The sequence below is a fragment of the Acartia tonsa genome, chromosome 7 (assembly GCF_053477335.1).
Source record: "Acartia tonsa isolate MP-2025a chromosome 7, ASM5347733v1, whole genome shotgun sequence".
Lineage (NCBI taxonomy): Eukaryota > Metazoa > Arthropoda > Copepoda > Calanoida > Acartiidae > Acartia > Acartia tonsa.
The window spans coordinates 28,579,780-28,604,002 of record NC_137266.1 but is presented as its reverse complement, the minus strand read 5'-3'; the positions used below and the strand labels follow the sequence as shown (position 1 = coordinate 28,604,002).

Genomic DNA, 24,223 nt, shown 5'->3' with positions numbered 1-24,223 from the left:
TCGTGTTTTGGTAAGGATATATCATCTGAAAAAAACCTGTTACCCCCAAGTTATCAAACAAATCTTGATTGTTATCATTTCCAAATACCCAGTGATGATAATTTGCTAAGAAGGTGTACACGACTGACTATTTGTTAGACAGATGTACAGCCAATTGTTAACTATAGAGTTGCTGCTCTACTTAAAACCAACCAATATAAAAACAACTTTTTACCCTGACATAAATGCTAAATGTTTTTCTTTTATGTTGATATGATTTTGTTATGAAAAGAAAATGTAAGAAAAATAAGATTTTGGGTATACCGTCAAAACCGCGCAAAAATCGGATCTACTGTAATTATCTCACAATATATTGCGTGCCCAATCTGATAATCTTTCCATTGTTGAACCGTTTCTGTTACTTTAATGTTAAGAAAAAGGCGATAAGACAAAAAGAGCTTATTTTTAGCGAAAAATACAACTTATTTGGGTGCGAAACTATCAACTATTTTGGTGGAATTAAAGGTACACCAAGATTTTCTACAACATACCTAAGATCAAACAAATATTAACATTAAGAAATCTTTTAATGGAGAGAAAAAAGTCAAGTAAGAATTTTTTCATGAGTAGCGAAGCTAAAAGAGTTATTACCCTTGGATCTACAGGGATAAGACAATGGCCGATACATTTAGATACATCCCCAATGATGATATACAAAATGACTCCGTCTGTAGATAAAAATTTGTGGTAGAAACGTTTGGATACTCAACTTAATAAACCAATCAATCAAATGGGGACTGGTGTAATATACAGCCCAATATCTCCTCCAGCCTTGGTTATTACCCTTGGGCTCTAATACAATCAAATTCAGAATCTAGGTGTGTTTTTGTGTCTGAATGTATGTGTAAGTGTTTCATTAAATCTATTAAATTTATTATAAGCAATAAGCTCTCAGATTTTTAAAAATAAGTTAACAAACAAGGAATAATAACATTTCTTAACTAATTTAGAAGGATAAACAGATTGAGGTACAAACTGACAAACTAATAGTATATATAACCTCTGCGCTATTAAAAAATTAAAAGAGTATAAACTGTATAATTATATGAGAAATTTATGTTCCAAAAGTTCAAAAGAAATAAATTTCTGAATGTTTAGTGAATTTAAATCTATTTACATTTTATTATGATCTTACTAAAGGCTTAAGATTAATTTCCCTCAGAGGTGAAATATCGTCGGTTCAGCGGTTACCGAGATCTAAAGCTTTAGGCAGATAGACAGATGGACATTCATCGTTCTACTTTGTGTCAGAGATAAACTTGAAAATTAAGACTACTAAAAAAATCTACCTTTTGATCAAGTTGTTAAAAAATCGAGGTAAGGAGTTAAGGTCATTCAGATAATTATATCTATAGTATAGATGTATATGCAGATAACTACCTTCCCCTCTTTTTATATGACCTAGCAAATTGTTTTCTGCTACTCAGCTTTGTTAATAATCCCGTTACCATTGGTTGATTTTCAAAGACCCAATTGATAGTCAACTAAAGGTCATTGGGATAGGGAAATACAGTTATTTAACCCCTTCCTCCTCTAGTGTTTTACTCTTATATTCAGATTACAAATACACACCGCCAGACACAAATGACTTTTAGAGTAGCCTCTCTAAACACATGCATCAATTAAGATTTTGCCACCTTTTAACATATTTATATCAATAATGTAAAAATCAATAATTATAGGGTTCTATTTATCATGCAGGTTATTTATCTTCAATGGTTTCTCTCAAAGCAGAAAAAAAACCACTCCCATCATTTTAGAATAAATGAAAATAGGGAGAGAGGGAGGGGGCAGCAGGTACGTACAAGCTTTTTATTTTGAAGGTGATAAATTGATGGTTTCAAGGGTTGCGGGGGGTAAATATCCCGTTATCCCTTCCCTTAGACGTCTATTTGGGTTAGGTAGTTTTTTCAAGTGTTTGGGTTTTTCATCTAGGTCAAGTTATGCTAGATTATTTGGTACAGAGTAGCCCTGCGGTGTTATTTACAAAGTAAAAAAGCTCGTTGGGCCCTTTGAGTTAAAAAAAACCATACCTGTTATTCTTTAAAAAAAGGTAGGATGTTTGTTTGTCTTTTATTGTTCTATTGCAATCTTCTGGAGATATAACGTTTTGCTTAAAGGTTAATTAATAATTTTACTACTGGTCCTATGCTAGGGGTATTTTAATCTATATATATCTTTACAACACAAAAGAAAGGATAAATGAAACTAACGGCAAGGTAACAATGAAAAATAATATAGTGAATAAAATAATATATTATTATGTTATTATGTCCTTCAGTTCGAACTGACTGTTCATACTTCTGGCTATTGGACTGCTTTTTGCTGCTTTTCAGCTGACTTATTGTTATGATATTCAATGACCAAGATAATTTAAACAATTTAAACAATCAAACGAAAAACTACCATTTCATTTATTTTTATTTATTTTAATTAGGGGAGTGGGTACTAAACAGGATACTTTGCGTGAAATGGCCTATGTTTTAATTTCGCTACTTATGGGCAAAATTGTTTCGTGGTGTATTTATGTTTTATTCATTTTAAATAAACACATTCAACTTATATCCATTATTATTACATCTAAATAAGATACTGATTTATGTAGACTTTGCAGTGAGTCAATATAGATTTTTGGAAAATCTAAGCACTGCACATGTATAATGTACGTATGTAAACATTTCTACTATTTACATTTAACAGTTGGTTTAGTTTATCTTTGTTGTAAGGATTATATTGAATTAATCTATATATAATTGCATAATACACTTTTATTACTATTAATTTTTACTAAATATTTAGAAGTTATTGTAGCGTGTAATTTTAATTTAAAAAACTTAATAATTGGTTAAATAATCTAGTGTATAACAAATATTTTAAGATTTTAAAATCTTGAAATTTGTGAAAATGGCGGGAATCTATAATCAGCTAGAAGACGACCTTTGGAATCCACAGTATGCTGGCAGCTTTCAGGTAGACCACCATTTTGGAAATACCGCGCCATTTTGAATCTAGAAAATGTCGGGTTGTTTGCAGTTTTCAGGTATACCACCATTTTAGAAATCGTGTGCCATCAGCAAATGGCGGGAATCTATGTATGTTGTAATTAAATAAAAATGGCGAGAGTCGGGAGAAATAGGCATCCTAAAGATTGACACAAAGATCTTAAACTAAAACAACAGCCTCTTGCAATCAAAATCAATAGCCATTTGTAAAGGTTAAAAATGGTTCCTACCGCTGCTATGTCAAGTGCACGACTTAAATAGTTAGAGTGGTGGAAATGCCTTGGCTTAAAATCAGGCGCAACACATTAACATTAGGACTTCTAAGACGATGATAATACAATCAAAGGGTTGGTTGTCCATTTACATCTCAATTAAGACGCAGAGTATGATTCATATAGGTGGCGAGGTCTATAACCTGAAGCGACACCAAACCCCTTAAAGATTGATTTTACTATGCACAAATTGCTCTTACCAGAGAAATAGTTATTCTATACTGTACTAAAAGTACTTTATGTAATGGTGTCATCATGATAAAATCTTATACACATACTTTCCAAGTTTATGATGTATAAGCAAAAAGTTTTTAATTGAAACTACATAGTTATATAGTTAGAAGATATCCATTAAATACTTTTGAGAAAACATTTTAGCAGCTCAACTTTTCTATAATTGAGTAAGTACTTTAATAAATTTAGATTTTAGAATCTCAAAATTTATGAAGAAAATTTTGTGTAAATTCTTTATCAAATTGGGTTTAATGTGTAGATAAATTCAGCTTTTATTTTTTTACTTTTTTTTAGCATCTTTATAAGTATCCTCTTCCCTTACTTATGTACGCTTTTGGTCTTGTTTTTTTTTTATCATTTTTATTTAGTATTTTTGTTCATTTTCAAGAAATTAAAGGGGTCTTTCTTTAGAGCTATTTTATTCACATAGATTAATTTATGATTTTGGACTTAATTGATAAAATCAAATAAAAGGCAATACTTTCCTTAAAGAAATATTGCATTTAAACTAATATTGTATATTTTATTTGCTTTGTTTAATCAGTTGATTTTGTTAAATTCTACTTTTAAGGAATTATATTTATGAATAAAAACTATCCTAAATATTAGTAAGGTTTTCGTCTGTAGCTTAAAATTTTGATAACTAATGAACCGATTGAGTTCTATATTTTAGGGAAGCTTTCTAAAAGTCTTGTGGTTTAGGTTGTTACATTTTTTTCTGAACTCAATTTCCCTTCTTTATAGAGGCCTTAGATGCCAGTATTAGATATATTAAGATGATAATATATTTATGATTGGCAGTTTTGGGTAAATACATATTTCTTCTAGTTAGAAAAGCTATTACACTTTAGCAGAAAACTTTTAACTTTGGGGCAAAACTTTTGATAGAATATTAATTATTTATAATCACAAACTAAGATATAATATTTTGTGTACAATAAAATTTAGGGAGAACATTTTAAAGCCAATTTTTGAAAGAATAGCTTTTACATTACGGTCGGTCAGTTCGCACCGAAACTGTTGAGATGTAGCTGGACAAAGTGTCTCAAAAAATCAGCCTTGTGACGTCATGAAAATGAGGGATTATCCATCTCTTTATTAGGGGTTTTCTTGCCTACTTCTTCTCTCATCTCTCTCATTTTTATGACGTCACATGGCTGATTTTTAAAAATCTTTGTCCAGCTTCGCTGAGATCGGTAAATTGTTAATTTGATCTTTTTAAAATCCTCATATTGATTTCAAACTTTGCCTGATGATTCTTGTAATGACGGGTACAACATATTTTAAGGGCAACATGTTTTAAAAAGTTACATTAAGAAATTCATTATTCCTTCACAATTAGCTTAAGATTTCAATATCTATTAAACTGATTTTGTTTTTCTTTTGAAAGCATCTTTGCACAGGTCTTGTTATGGTTTTAGTCTTTTTCTGACTTCTTCTAAACATATTCTCTTCCTTATTCTATGTATTTCCCATTGTATGCTAAGCCCATAGATGCTAGGGACGCAGCTGCTATAAATATATTTTACTATATGAATAAAATTTTGTATAAATTATTAATGCATTGTTATACTTTCAAGTTAATGCACCTTCGTGACATAAAAACATTGAACCAGGGCAAACGAGAATAGTTATTTAGCACATCGTATTATAAACAGCTTACCGCGGATATTAAAATGAAAAATGATATTATGCATAGCATCTTCTTAAAGTTAATTGTCTACGAATAATATTTCAGTATATTAGGTGCGTGGCCCTAGTTATAAAGAGTGGAATATTTTTTGTTTGTTTGTCTGTTATGATCTCAATGACTACGGAACCGATTGAGTTTTGCATTTAAGGAAAGCCTTACATTGGTTATGAGATGGTTTAATTACCTTCAAATAGAGATCCCAAAGATGCCAGTGCTAGTTAAATAAAGATCGTGATTACTATCTTCTAGTATTGATTTATTTTGTAGACTGTAGATCAAATCAGGTATCTAAATGAATAAGACAATAGGACAATTGATGTACATCACCAATTCATAGAATTTCCCCTTCTTTATATTACACTTAGCGGTTGAAACGATTATGAACTTACCTTAATGAACCAACCAATCAAAGTCAATGAAAGTTCCCAAAGTTGTTAAGCCAATGAATAAGAAAATGTTATCATAAAGTGTAATAAACAGCCTTATGTTCCCCCCTCCCTGATATCAAATAAACTTTTTTTAATGAATGATGCAGTATAGAAAATATTTGACAAACTTTTTATTAAATTCTCAACCTAGTTTTCTCTGGTGTTTAATCACTTTCGCAATTTTTATAACAGTATTAAACAATTAGATACTGTACCTAAAATTATGCACGAACCTTTTCTTAGCAGCAATCAAGGACAAGTAACACAAACTCTATAATTAACTTGCTCCTGTTTACATATAAGACGCTGTGTGGGTATGACATGTGCGTAAGTGGTGGAACACTATTTTTTCATATCTGTAATAAACTTTTGTAGGGCCCAGAAGTTAACAAAACTGCCAGGATGAAGGGAACATAGCACTGTAAATTATACTAGTCCTTAAAGATATTAACACGTTCTCTTATTCGTTGGCTTAAAAAATTTGGGGACTTTAATAAAATCTTGATTAGTTGGTACAAACTAGCAATCCCCACAATTTTCTGCTAATAATTCTAATTTGCAAAAGGATTAATTTAGTTTATCTTAATTGTTGATTCTATAACTTTAATGCCTTATACCTTAAGATACCTGAATTTTGTACTTTTTCTGACCATGTTGCAGCTGCTTTTATTTATTGGTGGACGCTAGAATACTTGTTTTCCTAAATATTTGTCCTAATTCTTGAAAGTCTGAAAAAAGTTTGTCGCAGATCGTCTGCTTACTTTATTTCTGTATAAATTTAATTTACTACAAATAATGCATGATGATTTAAATAAAATATATTTGTTTGTCTGTCTGCAGTACAGTATCCCCTTAACCAGGGGCGTCCAAGCTTTTTTTTTTTTTTTGGGGGGGGGAGGTAAAATTTTGTTAAAGGGGGGGGGGGGGATAAAATGAAAAAAATGCCTACCCCAAATTCGTTTGGAGGGGGAGGGGGTTAATCACCCCTATACCCCCCTTGGACGTCCTTGCCCTTAACCGCTGAACCTATATGGTTCTAATTCAAAGTTCCTGTAAGTCCATGGATGGTTATAACTTTATATCTAAGTAAAATCTAACAGTCAGTGGATTAACCAGGGGTGTGAAAAAAGGCAGGCCTCCCCAATTTTAATTTTAATGAGGGTGTTGAACCCCCTTATAACCCTCCTACCACATGTCACTGATCTAAGTTTAGATTGATTTATAAATAGATTAACAAATTGATTTACATAATATTTAGAATAGTTCCATTATGCAAGAATCAACCCCCAGCAAATATATAGTTAGAGACAGACATAATAGACAGGTATAATTTAGATATTTTTAATAGCGAAGTTGCACAGTAAATAGACTATAACTTGGTGATTATCCAATCGCTATTCTTATGCATTTAAGCAGTTTCTAACTTTTATAGTTTTAAGCTATCTAAAATACATCGTATCTAGGATATTGCCCCCAACCCCAAAAAAAAAAGTATTTTGAAGGATGTACTTTTTAAATATCTTTAAAATGCTTTGTTCCCCCCCCCCCCCCCCCCTCCTCAATTTATTGCCTTAGACCTGCAAAAGACCACAATACTTAAAATTTGTGAACTGTTGGTCAAGTCATTTGCGAGTTCTTACATACATACACTCCCTACTTTTCATATTAAAAGCGAAACTTTTCTATAATGCAAGTATGACCTTTAAACAGTATCATGTATTTAACAGTTTAGCAAAAAAATACGTAAAATTTTGTCAAATCTTATACATTATTTATATTTTGCTTATTCCGTTCTAACACTCTACAAGAGTGTCCTAACGTTTCAGACCTTCGCCTTTATGGATGTTGTCATCCTTGTAATAAATCCATTTCCTTTCTAATACCTTTCAGCAGGGGCAGTTCCAGAAGAGACAAGACCTAGGGGTTGCTGTCCTACCAGATGTTCACTTTAACCCATCATCAAACACATTCACACCTGCTGCTAGGTCAGGCGACAAACAGGTACACGTTTTATTTTATGTACTTTCATTAGATAGGCAGGGGACATTGGACTTTAAATTATACTCTATCCCAAAGTTTTATGAATGGAATCAACTTCGGGGTCTTTTGACTGGGTGGTTTAATTTAGCATCGTTAAAACAAAATAATTTTCATCTACAGAAGGGGTAATTTTGTGTATTGTATTTGGAGATGCACTTCAATTTATATTTCATTGTCCTATCCCTTAAGATCCTCGGTTCCATGGTTGCGATCCTGCAATACAAACTAAAACTAAAACCACCATAAAATGTACCTACTGCTGCAGTGTCAGATGTGTGACATTTAAAATATGGGGAATGCCTTTGTCCAAGTTACTCCTCACGTGCACAGTTTAGACAAAGGCCGTGCAATCAATGTGTTTTTTTTTTTTTTTTTTGCAAAAGTTGGGATTTTAGTGCCTTAGGACCAGATGAAAGAAGTCTTTTTCTACGTTTCTAACGGATTAATTATAAAAATTTCAAAAATCATAAATATATCTACATTATATTAAAACAAGGATTTATTTTTATGCATTTATGATTTTTATTCAAATTCGACATTCGATATTTTTGATAAGCATTTAAACATTTAGTAGTTGTTAGTTCTTTCTACTTTGATTTTATATATTTTTTTGGTGTGTTATGAAATGAAAGAAATGTCGATACTTATTGAGGTTTTTAGATTTAGTTTTTAAAAAAAAATTAGTTGATAATAATATATCCCTTTAAGGTTTTTTTTGTCTGAAGATTAAGATTGAGAATTTTCATAGGAAAGCTTTACATATATCCCGGGATGGTTTTAGGCAATTTTTTTAGTATTAAGATTTTTGACAAACAGATAAATTCGTTAATTTTTTGTATTATGTTTTGTTTTGGTGGTTTAATGGAACCCAATCTGTTCAGGAGTTACCGAGATCTTAAGCCTCAGACTGATAGAAGTATTGTCTTTTCTGAAATAATATTATACTATAATTTTCCTAGAGAGGTTCACTGGATCCCAATGCATATGCTACAAAGAAAACTATTGCCCAGGTATTCTATTTTTGTGTGTTTTCATTAACGTTATGGGGGAATTGTGTTTTTCTCGACTGCTATTCAAGACGGCTGAATTTTTGACGAGATTTCCAGTACCGATTAACATCTCCAACCTTCGGTTTGTCAGTCGTGCTTCAAAAATATAAATAATAAATTTTTTTTAAAGGTTTCGTAATTTTTATAAAATTATTCTTGTTTTATGACCACTAAACATCTTCTCATTACATCACTTTGTCTATATTTCCTTTATCTTTTTTTGGTTCACCCCTTAATGAAAGTTACCATTCTTGTTATAATTGTATACACTGGTAGCAATCAGCACCGAAATAAATAGAAACCTCTCTGATACTTGTAAGAAGCTTTTCTTAAACCAAGATCTATATTAGTCCAGCGGTGAATTCTTTCAGTACAAACAAACAGAAAGAGTGCGATAAATAGCGATATATGTTTTGAAATTTATTGATGATTTTCTTTTTGTTGTTTTAGGGAATGTTGGATATTGCTTTGTTAACTTCAAATGCATCTCAACTAAGATATTTACTAAAGGTTATAACATATTTAGAAAAAAATAATGTTTATATTCCGGTTAGAATAAAATTTAAAAAGTATCTCCAAACAAGCTCTTATTTACTGCATATTAGAAAAAGGATTGAATCTGAATGTACATTAGCCTGTCCCGGATTTGAAAAATTTTGTTAAAATTTTTGCCCCCAGCCATAATATAGTTGATTTATGCAAAATATTGACCCATGCAAAATATTTTTTCTGTAATGCAAAAATTGCGATGGTACAAGCACTGCAAAGTTTTTAAAATTTGCAAAAAAGACCTGTTTTTAAAGCTCTTTTACCATCTCAATTTTAAAGATTTTTACAAAATTTCAATTCTAGTGTGTCTATATAAATCTGAAATTTACCAAAAAAATGGGGGCAGTCTCAATTCTAACATATAATGGAAGAAGGTGTAGCAAGTAATTTTCCAAAGTAAAAATTGCCAGATTTCATACATAAATAATGGGGTTGGGCTGGAATCGATAGATACAGATATCCGGCTGATTCATAATTCTGGATATCAAGTATTTAGGGTTATATTGACACACTAGAATTGAAATTTCGTAAAAATCTTTAAAATTGAGATGGTACAAACTTTTTAAAATCTGCAAAAAGACCGTTTTTAAAGCTTTTGTTTCATCTCAATTTTAAAGATTTTTATGAAATTTCAATTCTAGTGTGTCAATATAAACCTAAATACTTAATATCCAGAATTATAGATCAGCCAGATATCTGTATCCATCCAATCCGGCCTAACCCTATTATTTGTGTATAAAATCTGGCAATTTTTACTTTGAAAGATCACTTGCTACACCTTTGTCCTTCATATGTTAGAATTGAGACTGCCCCCATTTTTTTGGTAAATTTCAGGTTTATTTTGACACACGGGAATTGAAATTTTTTTAAAATCTTTAAAATTGAGATGGTACAAGAGCTTTAAAAAATAGGTCTTTTTGCAAATTTTAAAAATTTTGCAGTGCTTGTACCATCGAAATTTTTGCATTACAGAAAAATTAATTTTGCATGGGTCATTATTTTGCATAAATCAACCATATTATGGCTGGGGGCAAAAATTTTAACAAAATTTTTCTAAAACGGGACAGGGTAATGTACATATATACATTTTTATAAAGATAAACAAAAGTATAATTATAGAGAAAAAACACAAAACCTCACCCCACTCCAAATTTGTTGAGAAATAACTGGAAAATAAGGGGTGCCGAGTTTGTTTTACTTTATACCAGGTTAGGTTAGGTCAGGTCATATTGGTTACATGGTAGTCCCAAAAAATTAAGGGACCCCGCAGGGGATTCTCATAAAAAATTACCCCTTTTTATTTTATGTGGTCTCTAGGAACTTTGAGAGAAAGAACTGAAAAAGTAAATATAATTTTGACATTTTTTTTTTAATAAGATAAATCCAGGAGAAATAGTTAATTAAAGATTAGCTACATTATTGAAATTTTGCATTTAGATTGGAGATAAGCATGAATTCTATGCGGGGATGTTGGCTCTAATCATTATTTCTATTATTCTACAGGTAAAAATTATATAGATAGAAATAAGTATGCTGTCCTATTTATCTGTCTGTCTGTGGTTCCGAGCGTCTAGTAGATTTCCAAACCCCCTAGATCCAAAAAGTATTATTTGGTGCTTCCCCTCAAAGTGCCTAGCGGGCACAGAAACCCTTCCAACCTTATTTTTCAATAAATTAAAAATTAGGAAAGGGTATTTATTGATAACTCATGCCTCTCGCATGTCTACGGTGCCCTAACACTTAGGGGCTAACCTTACCTATCCTGCCCTAAAGTATAACGCATGAAAATTCCCCCCCCCCTCATTTTATTAAAATAAAGGGACAGGTTTTACTCGACCAGGGAAACTACCTATCATCTTTAAGAAAGTTGTATGTTGGTCATGGAATGTTTATTTTTGACATTCAAAAAATCTTAAATATTTGTTTAAGTCAGTAGAATATATTTAAAGAAAATTTGTTACTTTTGGATGAAATGATCCAAAGTTTTATATTAAATCATAATTATGATTAAAAATATCCTATTATTCATATTAAATGTGACTGAGCTACGCTAGTTATTGCTGTTGCTATCCTTGTTTCTTTACTAGGTTATTAATGGAATATTTCAAATAATTATGGGGCCTCTAAACCTGAACAAGGAAGAATAGTTGATATTTTAATTAATGTTTAGCTATTATTTTATAATTCTATAATTTAAATCATCTTATCTTAATAATTTTTTTTAAAATGTAAAAACAAGAGTAGCAACATCTGTAAAAGCATAGCTCAATGGAACAGGTTAATATATCAAAAAAATTGTGATTGCCTTATTTTAAACAGCATTCTAATACATAATGAAATACCCAATTCTGTCTTCTTTTGGTAAATCATCCTTTGTGTAACTCATTATATCCAAGATAAATTTAATGTATTTGACTGAATTTAAGAAAACAGTCAGGGCTCGGCAGTCTTGCTTACTACAAGCTCCAGGGAAATCAACCTTTTACAATTATAAAAATCTGCTGGTAGTCTTATCCTGACCCAAATATGGCAATCCCTCCTTTTGAAATAATTTTTGGAAAGCATCCAAATGGGATTAAATTTCAGGCTTCGTAGTGGCCGAAGCGCGGCTGTCGATCCCTGAAAATAGTCTTTTCCTAAGTAACAAAATATAACATTTTTCTTGACAAAATGCAACTATTTTAAACTTCACAGGAGGAATGGAAACATTTTTTGGATGTAGTGAATTATCTCAGCACAGTGTTCGCTACAGCAATTGTATTCATTGATATTATCAAAATTGGATTCATCAATTTTGAACTTGAAGATATGGTTCTGTGAAATTGATGAAAATTATTATTATTTACTATTTATAAATAAATTTTAAACTTCAGATTTTAATATATTCATTTGGTTTTTAGTAGGAAGCTTCTCTGTTATTATGGTCATTCACACGTCTGACCTGGTTCTAATGCCATTAAATTAAACGTAAATGCCTGCTTTTAGAAATAAGAATCAAAAAAAATAAGAACTGAACTGTCTCTGATAATTTAGGTTATTTCTCTAAAGTTAAGTGGGATGCGTAACCCCTGCATCGGACCCTAACCGATTCTATACCTGCGAAGACCTATCCCTGTCAGGCTACCCAGTAAATCACCTAAACATACATATGAATTTACTTCGTCTATTTCAAAAATAATAGGAAGGGGGTTTCTGTGCCCATCATAGAACTTTGAGGGAAACTGCCAGAGTTTATTTGCAATGATTGAAACTTTTAAACAAACCATAAAATTATATCATAGAAAAATCACAATAAAAATTAAACGAGGAAATTTTATCCATAAAAATCACAAGTTTCAATAGGCCAACAAAATTGCGTAGTAAGTTTTGATACAAAATCAAGGAGGATGTAATATAGACAATTAAAAGTATGTTGAATCATGGCCATGGGGTGTATGGGTATGTTTCAAAGTCAATGAAAAGGGGGTTCACCATCCATAATAAAAAATACAAAATAAAACCCATTTTTTTCAGCTTTTGGTAGCCGCACTTTTTCTGGCACTTGGATTTTTCAACATAAATGAGGAAGGACATCAAAAGGTAAAAATAGTAATGAATTCGAAAACAATTAATATCCGCTGGATTAGAACCGTTTTTCAGACATGTTGAAATATCATTATAACGTCGTATTATAGACAGCTTTTCACGAATAGTAAGGTAGAATCATAATAAAAACATTACTAGATTTGGTCACTTTGGGCCAATAAAACAAAGCTGTCTATAATACGATGCGATGAATAATTATTCTTCAATTTTCTTGTCAGCGTGTTAAAAAGGTTATTTCTTATCTAAATTTCGTAGTAATTTGGTTGCAATTGATATTAATATTACTTAAATTATTTTAGAGAGCAGAAATCCTGAACAATATTACTTTGATTCTAATTTTCTTCATAACAGTAGGTAAAATTTTCACTTTTCCGTGGCGAAGCAACTCTTTGATTCACAAAGTCTGTCCGCCCGAGGGTATATGTGTTTTTACAGCTGCTATTAAGGATAGACTGCTTCTTTTTAGTGAAGATAACCTTTTCAAAAGAGCATCCAGTAAAAAATTTAATTTTCCGTCAGATGTCAGTCATGAAAAAAAAGGCACAAATATGTTGATATGTAAAGGTTTCGTGTTTTTCTATTAAATATTTTAGCATTATCTTTTGTATTCCCCTCCCCCTCTTTTTTATCACCACTTAATGTTCATCTACTCTATAACTAACTCCCTTTGTCCGTTTGTCCATATAATTTTTGGGCTTTGCTTCTAATAGATATTATTATACTTGTTGAAATACCTATCATTGTAAATGAAAAGGTTTTTGATAAGATTTTTTACCTATTGTGAACCGAATCAAAAAATAAATCTATTTTGAAAGCAAAAAATTCTAGGTTTAATATTCTAGTTTATTTTTGTTTTATATTTAGTGAATGCAGTAATTTCTGGCTTCAGTATTAATCATTTTCAACAATAAAATAATATAAATTTTATTTTGTACTATTTTACACTTTTTGAAATACATTTTTAAAAGCAGCTTTTGTTAATTTAAACTGGTGAAAATTTTACTATCGATTTCAAACTTTGCATGATGACTCAATATTAGGTAAGATTAAGGAAGTGTAGCAACTCTATAATCGTTACCAGAAAGTCCGTATGTCCATTTAAAACTTGCTGATTTTTTTCTTTTTCGATATCAAATTTCTGTATGTTATTATTTTCCTATTCATCTGATTTTTGGAATACTGATTCCTAATTTCACAAGGTACAATTTTAAAGTATGTCCTTAAACAGTATCCTGTATTAAAAAGTGTTGCAACAAATTTATTTACAATTTTGTTTAAAATTATGCCGTAATACTCTGCTTATTCGGTTATTTTGTTTAAAATTATGCCTTAATATTCTGCTTATTCAGTTCTTACAATCTACAAGTGTTAATGTTCGTTTATCCTAACATTTCAGAGCTTCGTTTTTATGGATGTTGTCCTCCTTGTTATGCATGAAAAATCTGTTTTAAAATCTTTGAAAGTTTAAAGAAGTTAGAGTAGCTTTAGGTAAAAAAACAAGGTAAATAAAAACTACAAATATATTTGAATATCAAACAATCACATACAATATTGGTCAAAATCAACATTTAAAGATCTTAAAAACTTCAGGTATCTTTGAATTAACAGTGAATACAGGTATTGTAAACAGGCAAAACAGAGCAGTCAGATATTTAAAAATTTAATTTAGATTTTTTGTTTGGTTTTACTGTTTTTATTCTTTACTAGCGGATACCCCCCCCCCCCCCCCCCCCAGCCCCCCTTGTGGCTTCTAGGGGCACATGTGGGAAGGAGAAGATTAAAGTCGACCCTCCACTTTGAATTTTAGTTTTAAAAGATAAAGTAAAACAAACACAAAATTGGGGAGGGTAGGCCATATTTTCAAGGGGACGATTTCTCTTGGGAAAATGTTGGTACCTGCTCCTAAAAGAAACTTCACTGTAAAGGAGAACCATATCGCTTCAGTAGTTACATTACAGACAGACAGGTGGACAAACATCCTGTTACTTTTATACAAGGAAAAACTATTGTATTCAACAACTTTATTTATCTTATTTCTGTCGCTGGTAGCCCTCCAACTTTTGTGTCTGTGTGTCTTATTCCAAAACCAGAAATAATTGCATTGACTGAAATAAAAGTTTTTGATGATTACAAATCAACAAGTATTAGACAATTCCGTAAGTAGTTTAACTATCACACCATAAAAGATAGGTTAAAACGATAAGGTAAACAATATGAAAACGAACGTTTCATAAAAAAAGATTTATGTAGTAGATGAGGATAGGACTGGAAGGTAAGAATCAAACCAGGCTACCATTACAGACAGACAGACACAAATAATAATAGAGTTTGTTGGCTCTTTAAAAACTACTTACTGACTGTAATTCCAAAGACAAGTATTAGAGTTGAATTGTTTATCGCATCTGCTGCCTTAAAGAAAAAATAAATAAATCAAATCAGTCATAATGATATTTTTACTTATTTTTTTGTGTAAACTTTTGGTTCAATGAGTAAATTTTTGAAAATTTATTAGACTATATAAAAGAAACTGATAGATCGGCAATTTCGGGATTAATGGGAGGAGAAGCTTTTCATTGATTTTGTTCATTTCTTTGGGTATGGTCAGGTTAGGTTAGGTTATGTCATATTGGGTACTGGGTAGCCCCGCTGTCTTAAAGCAACAAGGAATAAGGGCCCCGCAGGGATTAGGAATGAGAAAAACCACTCCCTCCACTCATTTTCAAATTATGTTTCAAAGAAGGGGTTCCAGTGCTCAAGGCACTTTGAGGATAAAACATAGATAGACTAAAAACAAACACAAAAGCAAAAGACAAACGAACAGATTTTCATTTTATGGAACAAATGTGTAATTTTTACCTTTTGTTGATGTTTGTCATCAATGTCCAAAAATCCAAGAGCCATAAAAAGCGCGGCAACTATTAGCTAAAATGAAACAGGGACTTTTTAGTTTAATTTCTATTTTGAATAAAAAAATATTCATATATTCAATGTATGTATATTATTTTTTGTGCTTTTCCTTTCCTTAACTTTAACTTTACTCATAACTAAAGATTTTTCAGTGAGCGAAAAGTTAGGTAGTTAAATAACATTTAAGCCACTAACTTTTATTATCTATATTTTTAGCTGAGCTAGTTATGTATAAAATTGCCCTTGGTTTTAATTTTTTACAATTATAGTAAGCTCTAATTTAACTATTTTTCTTGAAATTTATTCAATCAAATACAATATGTGTTACAAAAACATAAAGGTACATAGAATTTTATGTGTATTATTTTGTACGAAAATATTTTTTTGGGAAACAGTGGTCATAGGTAACCATATTCTTGGGTATAACTTTTATTGACAGCAAAAAAAACTTAAAAGCTTTAAATAGACATTGGTGTGCAATTCTATATTTCATATCATAAAATAAAAAAGATTTATTAGAGCATTTAGTAATTTAAAATAGGTTTTTTCATATATATTCGAGGTTTTTAATTGATTTAATTTTCTTTGCCTGTGTTACAAATATACAAAAATACAATACAAAATTAAGCTCTCTTTTTAAAATTTACAAAGCATAGATGCCAGTTGGGCTAAAAGCACTTTTAATAACATCAATTAGGGCAATGGCAGCCGCGCTTATAGTGCTCAAATAGTTGACTACGTTCAGTGTTGTACGCCATTCATCCTACTCGTAACAATATTGTCCTTGTTGGAAGGGATAAGCCAATCAAAGAAATTCTTATCTTCCCCAAAAAATACTTAATGGAATCTTATTTGTATGCTATTTTCTTTTCGATTTTGATGTTGATGATTAAATACAGAATTATAAAGAAATGTAATTAAAACCAAAGCAAATATTCTTTAATCATATTTTTATTCCTTTAAATCGAGTTTATCTAAACTGAGCATTAAACTCTGGCCAATATTTTCCTTGTTAAGATTAAGAGGTCCCATAATAAGCTGGAATAGTCCGTTCAACACCTGAAATTATGTATCAGGATTAATTCTACAAAAGACTCTGCACAGAGAAATTAACTAGGTATAGAGAATCAGCACTACTAAAAAGGACAATTTAATTAAGTAAATATTGGAAGTGGAATAAATTCAAAAAGAATATTTGCTTTGTTATTATTTTTTATTAATATATATTTTTATATTTTATATTTTTAAAAAGATTATTTATAGACTGAATTTAAAAGCTTAGTTACAAAATAATCTTTTATCAATGCCTAAACTTTTTCACCAATAATTCTGATTTACATATGGTAAAATTTGTTTCTCATATATGTACAGGACATATCAAATTATCTTCCATTGTCTTTCCCTGAATACCCAAATAATAGAAAAACTATTTTTTATATTTTGATTTTATCATACATTTTATCGCATCGTATTATAGACAGCTTTCTGCGGATATTAGAATTAGTTTTGTTATCTACGAGGGGCCGAGGGCCGGGGCTAACAAAAATAGTATGAATTTTGATATTCGTTTAAGATTGTCTAGAGTACAATACTATACACGATTTTTCAGTATAGCTTAGAACCAGTTTAAATCCATACTGTTTTTTTTACATTTTGACTTAATCATAAAGCTAATGTATAAAAATATGTGAATGTAAAATATATAAAAATTAGATTGAATCTAGTACATTAGAAAATCTATCAGATGTCCAATAACCAATAAATTTGATATTGGAAGAATTAACTTTTCAAATTTTGATTATAAAGACTTTTTATATTTCTAACAGAATATTATAGTAGATGATATTTGGGATCTCAGATTTACTTTTGTTACATAAAGATTTATTAAATAGTATATTAAAATCAACTATCTAGATTTAAATAAAATTCTTTTAAAAATACTGATCATTCAAACAAATTATAAACTAAACTACAACTTGGATGACAACATCCAAAAGTAGCGAAGCACAAAAATCATGACAAAACGACATGAAAGGCCATTTGTTAAAATCACGAATAAATTTATTGGAGTAAAAGTAAAAAATCAAAAAAACCTTTCTCATGTCTTTTTATATTTTTCCATTTTCAATTTTGTATTTAGAATGACCGACAGACCGAAGGATATAGTAAATTATGCAATGGATGCTTATTGGTTAAGTGAATCTTCACGAAAAAACCTTAAGCCGCTTATCTTGAAGAGCATCTGAGAAAATCAAATACCCCAACAACGTTATGGACTGGCCAAGTACCTAAAGAACGTACTGATTGACACTACATACAAGTGAATTATAGAGTAGCAACACTAAAAAAACTATTCTATGTATACCTGTAAAACAATAGATGAAATAATAAGTGCCAGCATTGGTTCATAATATTCGTGGGCATCGCCAACCTAAAAACAAAATTAAAAACTTATTTACATTATCCTTATCTAAAAGTAATAGGATGTCCGTCTGTAACAAATGCTCTCGCTTCCGCTAAAACGATATGGTACTTTTTACTGAAAAGGTTATCTTTTGTCCAGGGGAGGTTGTTCCTATTTAAGTTCTTCGGATCATGGAAAGAAAACAAAGTCATTCCTAAATTAGGACAGAAGTCACCTTCCTAGGAAGGACATAAGTAGCCTTCCTTAAGTGAGAATTTGTTAGATGAAGGGCATAACATGCCTCACTTAACACAGATTTTGCAAGATTGAGGACATAAGTAGCCTCCCTTTACCTCACAAAATCTAGCTTTTTGATCCTTCACATAGCAAAATCTTGCATAAAATTGGTTTTTGGTTCATCACATAGCAAAATATTAAAAAACTTAGCTTTTCTGTCCTTCACATAGCTAATTCTTGCAAAACATAGCAAATTCTTACAAAACATAGCAAATTCTTGCAAAACATAGCAAATTCTTACAAAACATAGCAAATTCTTGCAAAACATAGCAAATTCTTGCAAAACATAGCAAATTCTTACAACACATAGCAAATTCTTGCAAAACATAGCAAATTCTTACAAAACATAGCAAATTCTTAGAAAACTTAGCTTTTCTGTCCTTCACATAGCAAATTCTTGCAGAACATAGCAAATTCTTGCAGAACATAGCAAATTCTTGCAAAACATAGCAAATTCTTGCAAAACATAGCAAATTCTTGCAAAACATAGCAAATTCTTGGAAAACTTAGCTTTTTTGTCCTTCACATTGCAAATTCTTGCAAAACATAGCAAATTCTTGGAAAACTTAGCTTTTCTGTCCTTCACATAGCTAATTCTTGCAAAACATAGCAAATTCTTAGAAAACTTAGCTTTTCTGTCCTTCACATAGCAAAATCTTGCAAAACATAGCAAATTCTTGCAAAACATAGCAAATTCTTGGAAAACTTAGCTTTTTTGTCCTTCACATAGCAAATTCTTGCAAAACATAGCAAATTATTGGAAAACTTAGCTTTTTTGTCCTTCACATAGCAAATTCTTGCAAAACATAGCAAATTCTTACAAAACATAGCAAATTCTTGGAAAACTTAGCTTTTCTGTCCTTCACATAGCTAATTCTTGCAAAACATAGCAAATTCTTACAAAACATAGCAAATTCTTGCAAAACATTGCAAATTCTTACAAAACATAGCAAATTCTTACAAAACATAGCAAATTCTTGGAAAACTTAGCTTTTCTGTCCCTCACATAGCTAATTCTTGCAAAACATAGCAAATTCTTACAAAAAATAGCAAATTCTTGCAAAACATAGCAAATTCTTACAAAACATAGCAAATTCTTACAAAACATAGCAAATTCTTACAAGACATAGCAAATTCTTGCAAAACATAGCAAATTCATACAATGAGGGTCCCAAACTCAAAAAGGAATTTTCAGCGCGATCCGACCACCGGTTCTTGAGATACGGTGACCTGGTGTCCTTGGTACCGACTGTAAGATTTGGGAAATGGTTCGAATCCTTAGTAAATTTGGCTAAGTCCAAAAATTTTCTGACACTTAGAATATTTTTGACCTGGTGTCCTCTCAGTAGGTACGCTTGGTGTCACCTGGGTATTTTTTCTTCAAAAATTTGACTAAGTGTCAAAATATTTTTGGACTTAGCCAAATTTACTAAGGATTCGAACCATTTCCCAAATCTTACAGTCGGTAACAAGGACACCAGGTCACCGTATCTCAAGAACCGGTGGTCAGATCGCGCTGAAAATTCGTTTTTGAGTTTGGAACCCATATAGCAAGAATTTGCTATGTTTTGCAAGAATTTGCTATGTTTTGTGAGATTTTGCTATGTTATGCAAGAATTTGCTATGTTTTGTAAGAATTTGCTATGTTTTGCAAGAATTAGCTATGTGAAGGACAGAAAAGCTAATTTTTCCAAGAATTTGCTATGTTTTGCAAGAATTTGCTATGTTTTGCAAGAATTTGCTATGTTTTGCAAGAATTTGCTATGTTTTGCAAGAATTTGCTATGTTTTGCAAGAATTTGCTATGTTTTGCAAGAATTAGCTATGTGAAGGACAGAAAAGCTAAGTTTTCCAAGAATTTGCTATGTTTTGCAAGAATTTGCTATGTTTTGCAAGACTTTGCTATGTTTTGCAAGAATTTGCTATGTTTTGTAAGAATTTGCTATGTTTTGCAAGAATTTGCTATGTTTTGTAAGAATTTGCAATGTTTTGCAAGAATTTGCTATGTTTTGTAAGAATTTGCTATGTTTTGCAAGAATTAGCTATGTGAAGGACAGAAAAGCTAAGTTTTCCAAGAATTTGCTATGTTTTGTAAGAATTTGCTATGTTTTGCAAGAATTTGCTATGTTTTGTAAGAATTTGCTATGTTTTGCAAGAATTTGCTATGTTTTGTAAGAATTTGCAATGTTTTGCAAGAATTTGCTATGTTTTGTAAGAATTTGCTATGTTTTGCAAGAATTAGCTATGTGAAGGACAGAAAAGCTAAGTTTTCCAAGAATTTGCTATGTTTTGCAAGAATTTTCTATGTTTTGCAAGAATTTGCTATGTTTTGCAAGAATTTGCTATGTTTTGTAAGAATTTGCTATGTTTTGCAAGAATTAGCTATGTGAAGGACAGAAACGCTAAGTTGTCCAAGAATTTGCTATGTTTTCCAAGATGAAGGACATAAGCAACCTTCCTAATGTAAGAATTTGTCAAACAAAGGACATAAGTCACCTCCCTTAAGTTAGATTTTGTTAGATGAAGGACATAAGTAGCCTTCCTTAGATCAATTTCCAGTGACTTCTGTCCTAATTAGGAATGACTTTGTTTTCTTTCCATGATCCAGTTCTTCAAATCTCCCCTAGAAAAATTCTTGACTTTACTTTGAAAACCTTAAATTGAAAGTTGCGGAAGAGTGTCTAAAACTTTTAGTACTATTAAATACAGTAGAAAGTCTTATTTGTCTATTCCTTCATATCTCAATAATCACTGAAAAATGGTAATGCTTTATCTTTGGCTAAGGTTCAGAAGAATAGGTTTCTGGCTGTTTTATTTGTAAATTTAAGTCTTTTTTTGGGTTTTCAGTTTTTTTACCACTTCCTTACCCCTAATTTAGAGCCCCTGGATGCTAGAGTCACAGCTGATTTTAGGATATTATATTAAATTATCACCTTTAGTAGATATCTGAGTTGTGAGGCATTTGATGTTAGCAGTGCTATATCTAGCATTCCCTACAAAGAAAAAAAAGGATATGATAATGATGACAACATTAATAAGTAGCGAAGCACTTTAAATTCTTGGAACGGTCAAATTGAGTTATAGATCAGATGTTCAGTTGCCCTAACACAAAGAAGAAAGATGGAATTTGCAAAACCTTAAAGATAAAGATAATAACGCTTTAAAAAAGTGTATATCTTTTTAAGCCTGACCGACAGAAAGACAGACAAAAAAGACTAGATGCGCATATGTTATACAGAAAATTGTCATTGTCTATCTTCAATGGAGCGGAGATAATCACATTTCCCCCATATCGTTACGGACTGACTGACGGACAGACAAAGAGAATTATACATTAGATTCGCTAAACAAATATTAGATACTTTAAAAACCACTAGAGAAAGTAGGTTAATCTATTTTGTAGATAGATACACTTTATAGTGACATAACGCTGTCTCTTTTTAAAAATAAACAAAATTAATAAAATAGAATTGAATCTTCATTGTCTTTCGTCATTGGGAATATACATAAATTTTTCGTCCATTGTCTTATCTTTCCTTTAAGATCCGTGCAAACAAATATAATGCCTAATTATGGATATTGTTTAACAGACAGGTAAAATTATAGAGTAGCTATTCTTCATTCCAAACAATACCTGTGCTACTGTTTTCTTTGTAGCATATCTGTTTGCATTCATTTTAACCTGAAATTACATTCATAATTTAATCATAACAAGGGACAAATATAACAAAGCTCGAACCAGAGGCTTCATAAAAATAGTTTATTTTATTTCATTACATTCAAAGCTTTTTTATAGGTGCTTTTCCTCAAATTTCAAAGCAAGCACAGAAAAATCAAAATAAAAAAAGGGGGGGGGGGGCTCTTTGCTTGACTAAGCAATTTGATGGAAACCGCAGAAAATTTAATGATTAAATAAAAGAAAGGAAGCTATACCTATTTTAATTTAGATAAAGAGTTATTGTCAGATAAAATTATATTAAAAATGTCATTGCTTTAATATTGACAATACATAAAATAATTAAATTTTCACTGAAATTTTCAAATATTTCTAATATTTGTAAATTTTTAGATAATTTGATATCATTTTGATAAAGTATTACATTTTTTCCAGTAACGCTTCGAAACTGATTAATATCCGGTGGATAAGAACCAGTTCTCAGTCATACTAAACAAAATTATATATAGCATCGTATTATATCCAATTTTCTACTAATATAAAATGTACAATCATAATATTAGATCCAGTTTTGTTAGCCCGTGCCTTCGGCATCTCGGGGCTAACAAAACTGATTTTAACCATATCATTGTACATTTTATATCCGCGGAAAGCTGTTTATAATACGATGCGATAAATAACTATTATGAAATGAAACAGCGGAACAGAGAACAAATTCAGTACTGGCTTATTAAATATCACAAGTGTTTCATAATATTAGAATAATTACTGTAGAGCCTATTTATTAGCAGTTATATTCAGTTGAAATTGAATTCTAAGCCAACTATATACAGTTCTTTGGGTAAGAGTAATCCTATTCTATAATGTACAGCCTGAAAGAACTAATTTCATTGTACCGAGCATTTCAAATCTTTTTAGGGAAGTTTAGTAAAGGTCCAATGAAGGTTTAAGGCTATTGGAAAGGGGATGTGAAGTGACAGAAAAAATATACCACCTAAAAAATAAAGGCGAGGACAAATTGATTTGCTTCTATTCTATTGATTTTGCTAGTTTATGAAGCATATCTTAAAATGTATATTTTTCTTAAAATGAATAAAATCACTCTTGAAGTCACTCTACTAGCCAAGCAGCTGAAAGCTTGTGCTTTATAGCTTACTAAACAAAATTGCGGTTTCTTTTTTACCGAAAACCACACTGCCACAGTATATTTTATTATTTGATATTGTGATTTTATGCTGTAATTCTATATGATGTAATGACTAAAAGAATGAATTACGCGCGAGAGATACGCTTCAGAAACCATAAACTTATTGTTTCATTATTGTAGATTCAAAAATGATTCAAAATTAAATATCTTTTTTTTTCTCGTGATTATTATAAGTTTATGTATTTTACAAATTTTAAAACATGTAGTAGTAGTAGTAAAAAGCTTAACATGATTTAAAATAATATAATAAAATAATATTTTTAAAAACCTTTAAGAAAATCTTTAAAAACTGATTGTATCAAACGACAAAAAGTTGAATAACAACATCCATAAGCAACACATAAAAATCATGGATAGACAAAATACAATATATGTTTAATGGTCATAAAAGAAAAGAAATTCAGAAATTCAATATTCCCTGATGCATAACCGACAGACCAACGAACAAGTAAGTCATATAATAGAACATTGGTATAGGGAATCTTCACCAAAAAATCCATCTACTTTAAACAGGAGCTATGAAAATCACCTTTACCCAAAAAAAATTCCGACGGACAATTAGACGAACAGACAGACTAACAGAAAGACAGACATATGAAATTACACTGCAACTTCGCTACTAAAATGCAAGCTACAGAAAATTATCAAATGGTATTTGGAAAAAAAGCTTCAGATTGGAAGTAATACATTGTACATTGTGGTTTGTTCTTTCAAATTCATATTGTAAAGAATTTGAAAGTAACACAAGGACAATTTTGTTCATACGTAGTGTAGCAATAACAATGAAAAGCTAACAGCAACTTTGATATCAGTAAAATTATAGCCAATACATTTCCTTAATA

General features: G+C 30.7%; 2 protein-coding genes across 5 annotated transcripts; one reads left to right on the top strand and one right to left on the bottom strand.

Moving 5' to 3' along the window:
- The first annotated feature begins 2,741 nt into the window (after positions 1-2,741).
- Positions 2,742-13,878, top strand: LOC145324252 (ninjurin-2-like). 3 transcript variants are annotated; one of them, XM_080166875.1, is made up of 9 exons: positions 2,742-3,009; positions 6,927-6,992; positions 7,562-7,669; positions 8,668-8,718; positions 9,208-9,267; positions 10,744-10,809; positions 12,820-12,885; positions 13,191-13,245; positions 13,756-13,878. In XM_080166875.1, exons 1-9 carry the CDS (start codon positions 2,944-2,946, stop codon positions 13,800-13,802), a joined length of 585 nt encoding a protein of 194 aa, XP_080023001.1. In that variant the 5' UTR covers positions 2,742-2,943; the 3' UTR covers positions 13,803-13,878. The 3 variants fall into 3 exon arrangements, with proteins under 3 accessions (XP_080023001.1, XP_080023000.1, XP_080023002.1); XM_080166874.1 differs by having other exon boundaries at positions 2,747-3,009; positions 7,559-7,669; XM_080166876.1 differs by lacking the exon at positions 6,927-6,992 and having other exon boundaries at positions 2,896-3,009; positions 7,559-7,669.
- Positions 13,879-14,397: 519 nt separating this feature from the next.
- LOC145324251 (ninjurin-2-like) lies at positions 14,398-22,196 on the bottom strand. 2 transcript variants are annotated; one of them, XM_080166872.1, is made up of 6 exons: positions 22,133-22,196; positions 21,432-21,491; positions 18,164-18,229; positions 15,748-15,813; positions 15,246-15,300; positions 14,398-14,996 (listed from the first exon to the last, which is right to left on the bottom strand). In XM_080166872.1, the coding sequence occupies exons 1-6, from the start codon at positions 22,172-22,174 to the stop codon at positions 14,917-14,919; spliced, it is 369 nt and encodes a 122-aa protein (XP_080022998.1). In that variant the 5' UTR covers positions 22,175-22,196; the 3' UTR covers positions 14,398-14,916. The 2 variants fall into 2 exon arrangements, with proteins under 2 accessions (XP_080022998.1, XP_080022999.1); XM_080166873.1 differs by lacking the exons at positions 14,398-14,996; positions 15,246-15,300; positions 15,748-15,813 and adding exons at positions 16,307-16,563; positions 16,809-16,857.
- Between the last annotated feature and the right edge of the window lie 2,027 nt (positions 22,197-24,223).

Coding starts and splice junctions, on each gene's coding strand:
- LOC145324252 (XM_080166874.1), top strand. CDS start 2,944: ATGGCGGGAATCTATAATCAGCTAGAAGACGACCTTTGGAATCCACAG. Junction 8,719..9,207: donor CAAAGAAAACTATTGCCCAG/GTATTCTATTTT, acceptor TTGTTGTTTTAG/GGAATGTTGGATATTGCTTT. Junction 12,886..13,190: donor ATGAGGAAGGACATCAAAAG/GTAAAAATAGTA, acceptor AAATTATTTTAG/AGAGCAGAAATCCTGAACAA.
- LOC145324251 (XM_080166872.1), bottom strand. CDS start 22,174: ATGAATGCAAACAGATATGCTACAAAGAAAACAGTAGCACAG. Junction 15,301..15,747: donor ATGACAAACATCAACAAAAG/GTAAAAATTACA, acceptor TTTTTCTTTAAG/GCAGCAGATGCGATAAACAA. Junction 14,997..15,245: donor TGTCTTTGGAATTACAGTCA/GTAAGTAGTTTT, acceptor CTTTTATTTCAG/TCAATGCAATTATTTCTGGT.